This window comes from Anopheles cruzii, chromosome 3 (assembly GCF_943734635.1).
Source record: "Anopheles cruzii chromosome 3, idAnoCruzAS_RS32_06, whole genome shotgun sequence".
Classification (NCBI taxonomy): domain Eukaryota; kingdom Metazoa; phylum Arthropoda; class Insecta; order Diptera; family Culicidae; genus Anopheles; species Anopheles cruzii.
The window spans coordinates 10,998,070-11,014,750 of NC_069145.1; the positions used below are offsets into that span (position 1 = coordinate 10,998,070).

General features: G+C 57.6%; 2 protein-coding genes across 2 annotated transcripts in view; one reads left to right on the forward strand and one right to left on the reverse strand.

Moving 5' to 3' along the window:
* Positions 1-239: 239 nt before the first annotated feature.
* LOC128269837 (DNA-dependent protein kinase catalytic subunit-like) lies at positions 240-12,927 on the forward strand. The gene is made up of 3 exons (XM_053007241.1): positions 240-381; positions 449-3,194; positions 3,258-12,927. Exons 1-3 carry the CDS (start codon positions 240-242, stop codon positions 12,925-12,927), a joined length of 12,558 nt encoding a protein of 4,185 aa, XP_052863201.1.
* A 190-nt stretch (positions 12,928-13,117) lies between these two features.
* LOC128273038 (tRNA (adenine(58)-N(1))-methyltransferase catalytic subunit TRMT61A) overlaps positions 13,118-16,681 on the reverse strand; it is a 7,137-nt gene continuing 3,573 nt past the window's right edge. Inside the window, exons 2-3 of the mRNA XM_053010947.1 lie at positions 13,320-13,489; positions 13,118-13,252 (exon numbers count right to left, since the gene is read on the reverse strand). Of these exons, the coding sequence (XP_052866907.1) occupies positions 13,118-13,252; positions 13,320-13,489 (305 nt within the window). The remainder of the gene's footprint in view (positions 13,253-13,319; positions 13,490-16,681) is intronic.

The window sequence follows — 16,681 nt, forward strand, 5'->3', positions numbered from 1 at the left end:
TGTTTTGCGGTTTTCCGGCACCACTGTCAAAAAGGGTTGGCGCGGAGCGCGGTAAAATTGGTTTGTATTAAGAAGTGTCCTTTTTCGTCTCCTGTGTAACGATTTCTGGATGTAATTTTGGCTTAAAGGAGTACATTAGTTCGCACAAGGTTTGCAAGCAGGAGGAGAAGAATAAAGGTCGAATCCTGGTGGTGTACAAATTATGCCCCTTTAGTGTACGTGTATTTTCATGTTAAATCATGTCAAGCACCGAGCTGGAATCGTGCTTTAAACAGCTAAAATCATGCCTCGACAAACGACAGGTCGTAGTGGCGCGGAACATCATCGATCGCATCACGAAGCTGCTGATTGAAAGTCCTACCGAAAGTCGATCGGAAGTCGGTAAGCCGGGGACTACCGAAAGTATACCACAAAACTTCTTGACCACTTTTCCCGTTTTTGACCGCAGAGTACCACTTGGAGCTGGTGTTTGGCGATGGGACCGGTTTGGTGGCGTTCCTCGAGCAGTCATTCGGCAACGCAAAACTCTTCACAAAAGCCAACGAGGATTGCTTTGATTTGTGCCGTAAAACGATCGCAAAACACTCGTCGTTGGTGCGCAAATGGATGGACCGTTTGGTTGCCGTTTCCCTGCGTTACATCCGGTCGTCATCGATGATGGCACGCGAACGTGAGCTGGCCGCACTGGTCCTTCAGGACTGTATTTCGTACGGTTGTTTGGTACCCGAAAGCTACACCAAACTCGGAACGCTCGTCGATGAACTGTTACCGGTCTTCGAACAACGCAAACCGCCCAATCGGTTCCGGCAAAACTTGTTCGAACTGCTGGGCCAGCTGGCGAAACGTTTCCCCGAGTGCGTCCGCCAGCCGGACCGGTTACGCGACGTTTTCTTGAGTGCGGCCGAAAGCCAGCTCTTGGAGGAGAACTATCCATCGCTGGTGTCGCTGGCGGGTGCTATTCGGGGGTTGGATTTATTTCTTTTCAATTTCGCCCCATCCGCCGGAGACCAAGAATTGCGCCAGCGAATGTATCTGCTGGTGAAGAAGCTCTCGCTGTGGGACGAATCACGCTCCGAGCGGCTCGTCTTTCGCAGTGCCCTGCAGCTCGTCGCGAACCATGGCGCCCTGTTCACCGAGTACCTGTACACCGATCACGCGCACTGGCAGAAGTCCCTGGGTGGAAACTGGATTAAGTCAAACAATCGCGATGATCAACTCGTTGGCTTGGCCGCACTATACGCGTTTTACGGAGAGCTTGCGCGGGTTCTGTCGCGTGAAGATCCTTCGGGCGCCGATGACAACGAACAACGACGGACTAAGGTGAATGTGCTCAGTCAGTACCTGGCCCACTATCGAAAGCTGCTCAACAGTCCCGCCACTGACCGTCTCGAGGTACGCGTGGCGATCCGGGGTTTCGGTCTGATGGCGGGACCCTGTCACCGGTTGTCGGGGGCCAGCGTTTCACTCGATGAGCTGCTAACGACCGTGCTCGAACGCATCGAGTGTATCTGCGGACGATCGTCAACCGCCGGCAGTATGCTTGAAGATTTGCCCGACTTTGTGCAATCGTTGTCGGAAATACTGACGCACCTGGAGGGGCTCACCGGTGTGCAAATTGTCTCGCTGCAAACGATGACGATCGCACTGATCCGGGACTTCTACCATCTGTCCACCGTTCACCACAAGCTGATCGTTCGATCGTTGCGTAGCACGCTGGAAAACATTCGCAAGCTGGGTGGTAACGTACTGGACCAGCTGCTCGATAATGTGCTGCTTCAGGGCATCATCTGGAGCTGCTCTCATGCGTTACCGTACGGACCACCGTCCTCTTCGGGCGACGCATCCGGTCAGCAGATCGACTGGAAGCAAGAGATGGTAACGTACAGAAACTATCTTCCGCTGTGGAGCGGGTTGCTAGAAAAACATGATGCCGAAGACGAGTCTCTCTTGGGCTCGATCTACCGAGCACTGATGCGGACGCTTTTCGTGATGGTGGAAAAGCTGAACCTTTCGACCCGCAAACGCACCTTCGGCGATGAAGATGGCACCGTGAGGGAGCTATTTTTCTGTGATCCCAACATCGACCTGGAGCCGGTGGTACCGAAAGACTTTCACATGTTCCTCAACCTCGTCGAGCTGTTCCGAGCCTTGCTGCACGGATCGGAGGCACACGATGGTCGGTTCCTGGAATGGACGCGTACGTATTTTGAGCTGTTCGTAAAGCGTTCACTCGCCCATCCGTTAGTGAGCGGGTTTGTGAAGCTGATCGAGCTCGGTCTAGAGATTGCCGAGCGTATCGGGTACTTCCGGCGGATGAACGATTTCGATTCACGCTCCACCGGCCTGCTGCTGGTGGCGTACATTGAGCGCACGATCCAAACGGCTCTGCACGCCAGTGGCGAACTGCAGCTAGCCTGTCTGCGCTTTGTGCTCAACGTTCCGGCGCGCTTCCTGGTGGAGTTCATCGATGACCAGGAACAGCAGCAACCGCTAATGGTGGCCGTGTTCCGTGCGGCCTTCCTGCTAGGCCGCGGCATACATTCGGTCGCTCGCACCGCCCTCGGGTGCCTTCAGCGGTTGGTACTATACCGTGATCCACCGCTACACATGGAACAACGGCAGCAATTTCTGCGCCAAGTGCTCCCGCTACTCGAACCGTACCTACTGGTGCGTGATTCTGCGCGAGCAGCATCATCCACCGTAACCGATCGTCGCTTGGTTCGCTTCCATCGGCAACGAACAGTTAACCTGGCGCCCGGGAAGATTGAACGCATCAAGCAACAGCATCGCTTCCAACAGGCAACGGACGTTGGTGAGCTCATGACGCTACAGTTACAGATCCTCAACTTTTTGGCCGTTTTGCAACCGAACGAGTGTGGTTGGCTAGTGGCGGAAGGCGCCGGGGACGGTAGCGAGACTGTGAAGGGAATGGAAGAGGCGGAGGTACAAACGCAAGGTACCACGGCATCGTTGGTTCGCTGGGATGCCGACAACGAACGATCGATCGAGCTGAGGCTGCTGGCCGCCAGCGGGACGCGTCCCTGCTTCAAGCTGGACGGCGTCATTGGGCGCATGTGTCGGTTGGCCGTCGAATCGACCGACCGAGCGACAAAGCTTGCTGCCTGCGAATTGCTTCACACGATCATACTGTATCTGCTCGGCATCCACTATCAGGATCAGTTGACCGGCCTGTGGTAAGTAGTTGGCGCACTTCAGGCAGCATAAGCATCGATCTAACTCTTTTCCCATTTCCGAAGGTCCGACCTGTGCCATCACTTGCTACAGCTCAGCTGCGACACGGATCTGGCCGTGTGCCAGATGTTTGAACCGCTGCTCTTTCAAATCATCCACTACGTTACGCAGCCATCGAAGGTCGGCCAAAGTGGAACCATGGTCCTGCTCGATTGCTTACTGAACGCCACCGGCAGTGGCCAAAACACGGCGGTCCGTGATCTGGCCGTTCGCAGCCTGCGCGAGTTTCTCCAGTGGACTAACCGGCAGAGCGGTGGTGCTGCGTCCGCCAACGAGCGGCGGTTGATAAAAGTCACGCTTCTCGATCGCCTGAAGACGTACGCCATGGAATCGAACCCTTCGCGACGGTACGGGGCGGCCCTTGCGTTCAACAACCTGTTCCGATTGCTCGCCCAGGAGGACTATCACCTGGTGCGGTACTGGGTCGAGTTGGTGCATGCGTACGCGACAGGGTTCGTTATGACGGAGGATCAGGCGGCACTGGCGGTCGGTGGGGCACAAAGCGTGGCAGGTGATGGCGATGCACTGGACCAGTTTGCACGGGCCCTCGAGCATCTGGCCAAGGTGCTCGCCTCGAGGAAGGCACTGTTCAACGTCCCACCGACGGAGCTTATTCATCCCGAGTTCCGTCAGATCGTTCCCCCGGCGATCGATGGCGCGGGTCGGTTGAAGGATGTCGTTCGTTGGCTCTTCCAGCAGTGTGTCGCCCGACAGCGTCACTATCGTCGCCAGTGCATGAAGCTGTTCCTGCGACTTGCGCCTCTCGTGCGCGATGTGACGAGTGTCACCGATTTCGTTAAACATTTTTCACCGGATGAAATCGAAACCATATGCCTGCAGGCCGATAAGGACCAGGGTATCGGCAGGGCAGCGACGCTGGAAGCACTACGCAACCAACGGACGGTGTCAGTGGTGACCAACGGGTACCTGTGGTTGGAGTATCTGCACGCTTCGCTAGACTTTGCCTGTTGGCTGCTGCGGGACGGGCTTCTTCCGGACGAATCCTACCGAGTGGTACTCACGCGGCTACTGCCAGTGGTCCGTTACTTTCTACAATCCGTTGTAAATCTGTCCCTCTACGAACTAATGCAACGGATTGACCCACAAACGTCCGAACGGACGCACGCCGACAGCTTCGAACTGCGCATGAACGCCGACAAAATCGTACGCTTCGACACGCTCCGGGCCACCCTCGTTGGGCAAGTGGTCGAGTTGCTGGTACTGTTGGCCGACGAAGAGAAGACCACCGGTACGCTGCGACCGCTCACCACCGCCACGCTGTGGGAAAATCGATCGACGTTCGTGTTTCTGCTGAAGCTTGTGTTCGAGTCACAGACGTATGGCTTGGATTGCGCCATTCCCGTCAATCGTGAGCTCGAGTCCGGACGCAACGAATTGTGGCACCGGGTGGATGCGCTGATCCGCTTTCTCTGCGAGCATCCTTCCGACTCCATCAAGATACCGATCGTATCCGTTCTCACCGAACGGCTAATCACCGTGACGGAAGATGTCGCCAGTCGCATCACGGCGCTTCTGCAGCAGCAAACCGTTAACGAGGACGACCAGAAAGCTGCCAAAGGAATACTGTTCCTGGCCCAACACCGCTCGGCACTGCTGATGCAACCCGACGGCGGTGCCGCTGATCGTGAACGGTTTCGTACGGCCGCCCGGAAGATACTGACCGATAGCTACGACGCCATCGGGCAGGGTGGCGTGCAAAGGACGCTTACTCCTTCGGCCGCACGCTTTGCTACGATCGTGCTCCGAGCGGCATACCGCATTTCGGCCGAAATGGATCCCGAACTAGTGCAACGTACGATCGTGTGCTGCCTGGCGGACGATCCGTTACGTTCCAATGTTCCGCACGGCCAGCACTTTCTCGCTTGCTACGGACCGGCCGTGTTCGAACTGTTTCTGACCCGCTCGGCGGACTGTCTACCGAAGCTGCTCGGTTCGTTGGTGGTCGAAAACTTTGCCACCATCGTTCGGCTGCTGTGCGAGCTAATGGATTACGCGTATCGGAAGCACGCCTCCGACAAGGAGCTTCTGGGCCAGCTGGTGGACACGTTTCTCACCTACGGCTGGGGACTACTGTTGGAGTGTTCGCGCCGTCAGGAGAACCGCTTCGGAGCGTGCGATCAACAGCTGATCGTGCTGATGTCGAGCGTGGCAATGATCTGTCCGTTCGGTTTGAGTGGCATCCGGTCCAAGGTGGACGCCAGCTACGGAGAATGGCTTGCCGGGTTGATTGGTGACCGGGCCCTACCGATCGCACTGAAAACGAACGCGGTCGTGCTACTACCGACCGTCCTCGGGTCGGAAGCGTACGACGAAGCGATCCACAAACCGTTCAAGGAAGCACTCGAAGCGCTCCAGGACGCACACTTTCCCGTGCGCTCGTCAGAGTTCCCACCCGACAGCCCACAGCGGATCGGGTTCGTGAACTGTTTAGAGCGGTTGCTCGACGCGTTGGTCGTGTCCCGCTCGCCGCTGCTTCTGAAAGTGATCGTCCAGATGACGGCCCCGGACGGTGAGGGCAATATTGCGGAGCGCCAGATTCGCAGTGCCATCGGGCGGTTTATGAAAGATCAAAGCTTCACAGCCCAGTGCGCCCGGTTGCAGGAGCTGTGGGAGCTGTTCCGGGACCATTCGTTGGCTCCCGCGATCAGGGTGACCATCTTGCGGCGCTATCTGTGTACCGCCCAGTGGCACTGTGCCTACGATACGATTGTGGCCTTCTACGAGCGGAACATTCGGGCGATCTCGGGCCTCGTCGAAGTTGTCCCGCGCGGACACAACGACTGGGACGTGCAGCACGCGCTGGTCGATCAGACAGGCGGATTCCGGTTGGTGGAACAGTACGCAGCCCTTCTGCCCCGGGCAATGCTTCTGGTGGAGGATTGTGTCGTTTCGAGGGCCCTGTACGCCGGCGATGGATCTTTCAGCATGACGCAGAGCACGATCCGGGGCCAACGTTTGATAGGTGACTTCAGCAAGCGAGCGCACCTGGCCCGCCGGACACCGTTACGCGTGCCCGGCGCCGACAGGACGACGCTGGAACGGTACCGGCAGTATCAGTGTGCCGCTTACCGGGCGCTCGTCGCCCTCATTTCCAACACCAACACCGATGCGCGCATGTATTCCGTGCTGCTGTTCCGCGAGAACCGAGAGATGGGTGAGTTCGTGTGGCGCAACCTGCTGGACTGCTCCGACGACCAGCTGTACGTGGAGGCAGGCCAGGAATGGGAGGAAATGCCGCGCATCGTCGAAAAACGTATCGCCATCCGGCAGGAGGAGGCTGCCCGGGACGCGGATCGATCAAACCGATCGGACGCGTCGGTGGTGGTCGGATCGTCGCTCAGTCAGGAGGTGTCTCGGTTCGATCTACACCACTCCGTGGTGCTGTCGGCCCGGGAAGTGGCCCTACGGGATGCGGCCGAACTGTCCCTACGCCAGAAGGGTGCCGAGTCGGGTGTTCCGCTCGAGCGCACCAAGATCAACGCACACGAAGTGATGGCGATCGTTTGCGGGTGTCTGCGGCACATGGCCCGGGCAAAGATCAGCACCGAGTCGGTGGTGCGCTTCATCGTGGCCTCGCTGGGCGATCCGGACCAGCCGACCAACGTGCGACTGTTTCTCGCCAAACTGATCGACAATTGCCGCACGGAACTGAAACCTCACGCATCGCTACTGATCGCCCCCGTCATGCGGCTCATCGTTGACGAGCGCATTTTCCGTGGGTTGAACACGCTCGTGACGGATCTGTTTGCGCTGGTTCTGGAGTGGAGTGCCGACAACGTCGTTGACGGCCGACCCAGGGAAGGTTCGTACGACGAAGTGTCGACCATGGCCAGTACCCTTCTGCGGTTCACCGTGAAGCACTGCTGCCAGCAGCGAGCCCAGCGGGAGGTGTTCCGTTTGAACCTCGAACTAATACGGGCGATCATCCGACAGTGGCACAGTGTGCTGATCGTGCCCACGGAGCTCCTGTACGGGATGATCGCGTCCGCGCCGACTCGCCACGCTACGCAGCAAGATGAACTGACGGAGTTCGAGCTGATCGCCGGTCTGCGGCTGGGAGCGATCGTGTTGATCAACGGAGCCGGAAACCTGGTCCCGTGGATGGAAAGCACCCGACAGGAGTACCTGCGGGCGGTGCTTCAGTCCCTCAAAGCAGCCACCAGCACCCTATACGGAGCGGCAGCGCAACTGCTCGGTCTGGCCTTGGCACGCCTCTTCCCTGACGGTGCTCCGCCGGAACCCACTCAGGACGGGGAGCTCGACGATGCGAACGGTGGCCATTTTTATCACGCAGAGTGCATGACGCGACTGTCCGTCATTCAGCGGGCCCACGGGCGTAAGTTCCTGGAGATCATCTACGAGGTGGGCAAAGCGTTTCCCTCGATCGTCGACCCGTTTCTAGCGTCCGTTTGCTTCCACATACCGAGCGCGAGCGTGAAGGAGAAGCGCATGTGCCTGGAGTTGCTGCTCGGTGGCCGGCTAGAACTGTTGGGTGACACACTGTACCCCGAGCTGGCCTCGATGAACCTGGCGCAGTTGCTGCGGGAGAACGATTTGCAGCTCCCGATGCTGCATCTGCTGAACCGAGCCATCCCGCTGATCGGTGCGCCCGAAGACCTGGTGCAGTTGATCGAACCCGTTGGCCGCGTGGCACTGGAAACTGGCCGGCCGGAAGCCCGGGCGGTGGCGTATGAAATTCTGATCTACATCCACGAAGTGCGTGGTGGAGCGTTGTCCGAAGAGAGGCAACAGTACGTCTGGCGATTGCTGCTCCGAGGGTTGAGTGATTCGAAGGAACAGTCGGAACAAGCTGGCGATGCTCCTGGCACAGGAGCATCATCCGTTCGAGTGCGCATTCTGGAGTATCTCACCGAGAAGGGTCGGTTGCCGGGGGATTTGCGCAAACGGTTCCTGTACCTGCTCACGGAACTGTACGATCCGTCGGTGGAAGCGGATTTCCTGGGGTGCGCCGTAGCGCTTCTTCTCGATCCGGCCATCCGGTGCGACGAGTCAAAGGATCGACTGTTTCTGCACGAGTACGTAGCGGCGGATGTTAAGTTCCGCGAGTACAACATCGAAACGGGCTGGCAACAGCGGCACTCGATGACGGTTCTTACGCCGCTGTTTGCGGAAACGGCCAGCCAAAAGCAACAACAGCTACTGCAGTCGTACCTCGCCAGCGGAGGCTCCCAGATGGAGGCCCACATTCGAGCGACTCAGTTCGCCGGTACAGATTCGCACGATTTCCCGGACAGGGCCAGTACGTTCGAACCGACGCAAGATCCGACACGATACACGCGGGGCCGCGATACGTTCGCTATGCCGACCCAGAACTCGCTCCTGTTCGAAGCCAGCTCGTTGCAGCTTGATCGACGGTCTCGGCGCAAGGTGGGAAGCGAATCAATGGCCGAATCACCGGATCAGGGAATTTCGTCCTCTCAACGCACCTTCGAGCGATTGCGTAAACGTATCCTGCGAGACGACGCGGCCAACCGCCGGGTACAGACAGCCCGTGCCATCGATCGGCACTACACCGCGCAACGGCAGCACACCGAACAGCGCCGTCAAGCGGGATCGCGCGTGACCCTTTGCCGGCGCTACCGATTGGCCGACTATCCAGATCTTCAGATCAATCTGCTCGCCTTTCTCCTCCCTCTGCAGGCTCTTTGCCGACGCGATGCAGGCTGCGCCCGCCACTTGTTGGTCGCCATCTTCAAAGGACTGATCGACGGAATGGACGCTCCGGACGGAAGCGAGTGGAAAGCGTTCCTGGCGCAGCTCGATTCCTCCGTACAGCGTATGCTGGAGTCGTCGAAGCTGTGCGATCCGAACCTGTTCGGGGCGTTGATCGAACTGTCGCTCGGCAAGCCAACTTCCGGCCGGATGACACTCTGCCCCCGGACCGTCACTAGTGTGGCCGGGTCAAGCAACATGCTTACAATGGGTGTGCTGTACGTGGAGAGTAAGCTAACCGACGACCCCGAGTTTGACGGGGCCCCAGTCCGTTCCGGTCCCGGTGCCGTCGGTGGCGACCGCTCGGAGGCGTCCCACTGGTTGCAGCTGTCCATTCTCTATCACGCGCTCCAGGAGCACGACGTGGTGTCGAGCATTTTTGGCGAAAAGTGGGACAGCGATCCTCGGTTGCGGAATGCAATCGATCTGGAAGCGCTCGGCCGCTACGATCGAGCGTACCGGGCGTACTTCGAGCTTGTGTCCGAGAGCTCACAATCGTCCCACGCGGAGGAGCGCAACTTTTGCTACAAATCCGCCTGCGCGTGTCTGGTTCGGCTCGGTCAGTGGGACGCGCTGCTGAAGCTGGTCGAGGATCAGGTGTCCACGGCTTACGATGAGCTGTGGACCGACGAGTGGAACCAGGAGCACCTGCTGCCAGCGTACATGCATGGGAACGTGCGCCAGAATCTGGCCGGAGACGAGCGGGGCCGTGCGTTCTGTCAGCTGCTGCAAACCTGGATGGATACCCCCGAACGGGCTGCCTACATTCGCGAGCAGTTCGGCGAGGAACTGACGGCGCTCCAGATTGCCTGCGGAGAGACGGTGCGCGCTCGGCTGTTTGCCGATCAAACGCAGCGTCAGTTCCTCGAGGAGTGGCACTGCGCCAGTGTCCTGTCGGAGGACTATCGGATTTCGTGTTTGCTGGAGGTCCGCAAAGTGGGCGAACTGCGCGCGTACAGTGAGCTGCTGGAACTGTCCCCGCCGCAGCAGGAACTGGCCACCGGAGGAATGATTGTGTCGTGGCAAAATGCCATCCCGTCCGCGTCGGATTCACTGCTCGTGTGGGATGCGATCGTTGCCTATCGACGATTTTTGCTCGACAAACTCGACCAGGCGGCGGACGGCGGCGCTTCGGTCGAGTGCGGTCGGTCGAAACTGTCCGAACTGCTGCTGAACCTGGAGCTGGGCCTGCTGGAGGTAGCCTTCGCACAGAACAACGTAAAGTACGCCGGAAGGATCATTGCTCGGTTGCGAGCGGATGAAACAAGGATCCCCGACTGTGCCGCCGGTGGGTCTACGCAACGTCGGGAACAGTTACTGCGTCGCCGTATTGCACGCGTACGCTTCGAACGACTGCGACACTGGGATTCCCCGAACGCACCGATCTCCGCGGCAGTTAATGGATTCCGCCGTTTGGCGCAGCTTACGATGCGAGAAATCATCCCGGCAGAGCAGCTGACCCGAGCGAAAGGGGCTGCCTGGACGGAGCTGTTCCATTACGCTGAAAACTTCCGCGAGCGATCTCTCGACTCAGACGAGATCGATCCGACCGATCTCCGTAGTATCGTCCGATCGACGGGATTCACGATCCCTGACGATACCGATCGGCTGCCGAGCGTTTTGAGGCAGTTCTCTCTGCACTGCCTACAGTCTACCGTCGAAGCGCTCCTTGCCGGGCGTCCTAATCTGTTCGACAGCTTATCCACCGCCGAGCACGCAACATCCACGACGGAGCTGGCCGATGCATACCTGCGGCTGGCCCGGTACTGCTACGAAGCACTCGAGAGTGATGCGAGCGAGGCAAGCCAGCTATCGCTTGAGCGCCAACTGGTCACCGCGTTGCTTCCCGCCATGCAGTATGGTTCTCGGGAGGCTCGCCAACTGTTCCCGGTGCTGTTGCAACTCCGGAACCTCCAAAGTAACGCTCTCCGTGCGGATTTTGACCAGCTGGTGGGCACCGTGCCAACGTGGCACTTTCTTCAGTGGATCCCCCAGATTCTGTCATATCTTGGGCTCACCACCGGGGACAGTTTTCTGGACCCACTGGTGCTGCGGCTGGTGCACGAGTATCCGATGCCGATGTACTTTCCGATGCGCCTCACACTCGAACAGGCCGCGATGACGGACAGCGTGGCCGCGGTGCGCCCGTTTGTGTCGCGCATTCGTGCCGCCTTACAGTTCCCCACGATGGATCGCTTTTCGGAGGAGCTGTACCGTGTGGCGGTACCGGAGGTGCGTCTACTCACGTTGATCGTAAAGCTCAAGAAACAGCTCGTGTCGCTCAACGATCCTCGCGAGTATCGACGGTTCGTTGAAGCGCTTCTCGTGTCCACCAGCGGTACAGAACTGTTCCCCAACGATGACGATGACCAGCACCGGTTCGGACGGGCTCTCATGAAGGTGTTGCCGATTGCGCGTAGCCTACGAGCGCTCGCCGATCTCCATCCGGTCGACGGGCGGGCCCCGATCGCCGAGCAGTTGCGCGTCCTAGAGGACGACCTTCGGGAGCGGCGAAACCGGGTGGCGGAAGAGCAGTACCGTCTGGAGGACTTTTCGCCATGGTTGGCCGATTACCATTTCAGCGGCAATCTGCAGGATTGTGTTGAGCTACCAGTCCACAGTCTGGGACTCGAGCCACCAAACGCCACCAACCAGTGCACGGTTCGCGTGGTCAAGATCGTGCCGGAGTTGAGCGTGTACTCGATGACACTCCGGATGCCTGTGCAGATCACGGTCCGCGCAAGCAACGGTCGTCCGTACCGTTTTCTGGCGAAGTACGGTGAAGATCTTCGGCAGGATCAACGCATCCAGCAGCTCCAGCAAGAGATCACGCACCGCCTACGGAACGATCGGCGCTGCCGGGAGCAACGGCTCGAGCTGCGCACCTATCCGGTCATTCCGATATGCCGTGATTTCGGGTTGATCGGATGGCTCGAAGGAACGGTTTCGTTGAACGACATTGCCCGGCGGGCTATCGGGCGCTACAACCCGAGCGATCGCAGCATGCGGAACGTCAAGGAGCAGTACGATCGGTTCCTGTCGACCTTCTCGAGCCACGACCAGCTACTGAACCCGATGGACCAGTACGGGCTGGTCGCTGTGCACGCCGATGTCGAGCGGTTGCGGCTAAAGTACATCGAACTGGAGCAGACGATCCGGGACGATACGCTCCGGCGAGCGCTCTTCGATATGGCCGCCTCGGCCGAAGCGTTCTATCGGCTGCGGATGAACTTTGGCCGATCGTTGGCCACGATGAACATTACCTGCTGGGTGCTGGGGATCGGTGATCGGCATCTTTCGAACATTGTGCTCGAGCGGGCCACCGGCAAGCTGGCGGGCGTGGACTTTGGGCTGGCGTTTGGTGCGGCAACGCGTGACCTGGGCGTACCGGAGCTGGTTCCCTTCCGACTGACGCCCCAGTTCGTCGGTGTGATGAGCCCGATGCGGCTGGCCGGCATCCTGCACAAGTGCCACCTGTACACGCTGCAGTGTTTGCGCGACGCACGGCCGTTGCTGCGTGCCTGCCTGGAGGTGTTCATCCGGGAACCGATGGTCGATTGGCTCGAAGCGGCCCGACAACGATCGCCCACCGCCGATGGTAGTGGCGGCGGTGGTACTCCCCGGCCAGAGTGGCACCCGCAGACGCGGGTCGATACGGTGATGCACAAGCTGAGTGGAGCCAACCCGAAGTGCTTGCTGGAGGAGGAGCTGCGGGAGGGATTGATCAGCCGGAACCAGGGTTACCTGGGCGGGTACATCAACATCGTGTACTCGGCGGCCGAGCAAGTGGAGACGGCACTGGCCGCGTTCGGTGACACGAGGACACTTTCCACCGAGCTGCAGGTGGCTATGCTGCTGGCGCTGGCCACCGACAAGAAGCTGCTCGGAATCGCTTTCAGCGGCTGGTATCCGTGGTTCTAAACTTCGTGGCGAGCGACGAAACGATCGTACAGTATTTGTTGTGTGAAATTAATCTATCCCCCGTGTGCTTCTGTGTTCCTTCGAACGCCGAAAAATGGGATATTGTTTTTGGTTTCACGTTAACCCTAAAATATGAATAAAAGGCCGTTATTTGTACCATTGTGTTGGATGCGGTTTTGTTTATTTAAGATTATCGGGCAAAAAGGGGCGGCAGTTCGGCGACCGTCAGGTATCCCGTATGGCCGGCCATCGTGTTCGGGGCGGTCGAAGTGATGTACTTCTTGCTTTCCCGCGGTGTTTTCGTATCCTTGGCGGTGTCCGTTTTCTGGTTGAAATAAAGACGCAAGGAGAGTGAAAATGGGCAAATGGACAACCCCTCTCTCTTCATTTACTTTTGTCTTGAGGAAATCGAGCTCCATCACCGGTACGTTTCGTGTGCGGACGATGTCCTCCACCTGGAGCACCTCGAGGTTCTGTATCTCGATGAAGCCGCACTGGGTGAGCGCCTCACAGACCCGCATCGATTGTTCGATACACGGCGAAAACGAACAGATCCGACCACCTGAAACGATGAGGACAAGGTTTGCCACTGTCAGACCAATTACGTGATGGGATCGTAATAGAATAATCATATGGAGCACAAAACGTCATTCAACGATCAGTAATTACTTGACCCCGCGAACTTAATGCACCTGTGTTCGGTGTGGAAAAGGCTCGTAAATAACGGCACCCAGCCCCATTAACGCCACGCTTCCGCGCAGGGATCGATCGGTGAGAAAATGTAATAAATCTGCACCGCATTAAAACCGTGGCCGTGGGGCTGTCTCGAACCTGAACTGGCATGGGCTTGGAAAGGTTGGGCCGGTTTTGGGCCGCACCGCCGAAGCGCGAATCGCGAGTCCGCGCTGTCATCGGCGCGATTTTAACGATTTCGACATTGCGCGAACGAGCGCAGACCGCTTGGCTGGGCTGCCCAGCCTTTGCTGTTCTCGATCGGCTAAAACATTTATCCGCGTGCGAACGCGCCATGAATAATGCATCGAAAGTGGCAGTCTCATTATCGTTATCGGACAGCCCACTGACAGGGTGCTCGACGAGCACACTGCGGACTGCGGAGGGGTGAAAAATCAAAATGAAAACTCAGAGATCGTGCCTCTTTTCGTCACTTTGCTGCGTCGCCCCATCCGCACCACCGGTGGACGGTGGTGCCGGGGGTTGTCCAACCGAACATGAATGGTGAATGTGCTGGTGGCTTTTATTTATGTGTTGATTCCGTTCGGTGGTTTGACGAGGTGTGTTTTGGTGATCGTACAAATTAGCGATCAAGTCACAGGTTCACGACACCCCTCTTATTAACTTTCTAGCTTCACACAAAACACATTGAAGAAAAATGTAGCATCTTGTGAAAGCAGCCACTCTGCCGCCGAAACAGCCAACGATTGGCGGAGGGCAGAAAACGAAGAGAGAATTGGCCAATCCAACTCGATTGAATATGTAAAGTGAATATTTAAATTCTCCCAAATAATGCAGCTTCGGCCTGACTGATTTGAGTCACCTTTTCGATGTGGCTCCTTCCTCCGTGGTAGCTCCACCTGTCTGCGATGGCGCAAATCACCGGGAATCGGTTCTGACAGATAATCGATCGGTACAGGCACACAGCAAGGACGTGTTTTGCTTCGTGTTTATTTTGTTATTTGTCGATATCTCGCCACGGGCGATGGACGATGAAAGGCCGTACTCCGGAGCGGCCAGCAACGGGAGCCAGTCAATGGGAGTAAGTCAATGTGTCACTCGATGGAACAGAGCTCGCACAGAGGATGAGCATCGTAGCAGGCCGTGCGGTGGTTTGTGTGTCCTGTGATGAGAGGCCACCCCTGTCTTTTTAACTCTTGCTCCGATGCACTGATGTGCGCATAAATAATTCACGATCGTCACTCCGTCCACTGTCCGCCGCAAATCGATCAATCACTAGCGGCTCCCGGGCACCGTGTGTAAAGTGATATAAATTATCTGTCAACATCATTAGACTTGATGGCAGCAACCGCAAACGGACCGTGCCTCCGGGAGAGCCATTCTAGGCCGGCCAGGTTGGGCAGGTTTTTGGTGTGGTCATCATCCGGAAATGGTGGTAATGCCCTTGCCCCGCAAATGAGGCTCTATATTTGGGACGTTCGTTGGGAGGGGTTTTTTGGACCCCTGCTGTTACACCGCCCGCTGGCATCGCAGAACTTATATCCCCAAAGGGAGTGCGCCTCCGCCGGGGCTTACAATGTTGGCCACGGTAATCAGTTTTTGTCACTCCACGTTCCACTCCGGAGAATGGGAACTGTGGGAAAAATGCGTGATCAAATGACCGACATCTCCAACCGCCGATCGGGTATCGTGAAGGGGGTCTCTTACGAGAAAGTACCGTTTCCAAACTAGAACCACCATTTCGTGAATTAAATGGAATACTATCGCGAGCATCTGGCGGCCAGCGATCGGTGTCAGTGATCGATACACAAGTGCACAAACAGGTGAATAACTGTTTCAATGCTGGGACCGTAAACAGCACCTCGCTTCTTCCGCAGGCTGCGGATGCGCTTCCCGGCGTGCACTGACATTTGTCCACCCCGTGGACTTCTGGTGGCGGCCTTTTCTAGTATTCCTCTGTATGTCTTTATAAGGCAATCGAGCGCTGTGGCGTGTGTTCCCGAAGCGACATTTGAACTCCCTGCAGATCTATGACCCATTCCCAAAAGCCGTCCCTCGCGTCCTCCCGCTGGGAGACCGATACCGGTGCTCCGGGTTTTGGTCTTTCGAGGGATGTTTGCATGGGGCTATGGTCCGGTTCGATGGACAATCCACATTGCCCTGTCACTGTTTTTTCTCTGCTTCGCGCTAGTAGCTTGTCCCATCTTCGATCGGACAAGGTGCTTCTACGCGTCGGAGTGCAGCTTACGCGGACGAGCCGTGGCGACGGTGGGGGGTTTCTGATGCTGGGCAGTTGGTTAATAAATCATTCAATTCCGTCGATCGTTTCACCGGCATCGGCAGTCTCCTACGCGCCGCAGGTCCCACCGATGGGCCCGTGGCAAGCACGACGTGTTTGTGGATCGTGCGTGGCGCAAACATTGTGCCGCATCCGAATAATCATCTGGTGCCGCTAATAAATCGTTAGAAAGCCGATCCTCTGTGGAATTGGCTGGCAGAGTGGCCCTTCCGTGCCGTGAACCACCGATGGTAGTTTAGGATGCACAATGACCGCACCACCAAAGAGATCAATAACTATTTCTTTTTATTCGAAAATTGCATAAAATATTTTTAAACATTCGAAATAAAATCAAAGATCTTCTCTCAGCTCACAGGGCTTTGCGCGGACATGAATTTCGTAATGCGACACAAAATGGACAACGCGCTTCTCGGTCTCGGGGTGCCCGGCAGCATCAGATAGTTTGTGCGCCCGAACGGCAGCCCACCACGGCCAACGCGGGGCTACCATCAACAAGCTCCCGAACTTTCGCCACCACCGTCGTCGTCGTCGTCGACATATCGCGAATCTTGTCCGTCGCTGGACTGTCCCCATCCGGAGTGTGTCCTGGATGCAGGTGTGATGACGGCGGTGTGCCTCTTGCTTCTCTCCGTGCATCTCAATATCTTCGCCTCGGCCCACAGGCGAAGGCAACGGGCAGCAAGCAGTGTGTCAGTCGTGTCTCGGTTATCGCCGCTGAAACAATTGGCCATTGACAAATCGGAGTGCGCAAGGGTGGGGGGG

Bases quoted from the DNA above. Each gene is read 5' to 3' on its own strand.
- LOC128269837 (XM_053007241.1), top strand. From the start codon at position 240: ATGTCAAGCACCGAGCTGGAATCGTGCTTTAAACAGCTAAAATCATGC. The intron at 382-448 runs GTAAGCCGGGGA...TTTTGACCGCAG, and splicing joins CGAAAGTCGATCGGAAGTCG to AGTACCACTTGGAGCTGGTG. The intron at 3,195-3,257 runs GTAAGTAGTTGG...CCATTTCCGAAG, and splicing joins GATCAGTTGACCGGCCTGTG to GTCCGACCTGTGCCATCACT.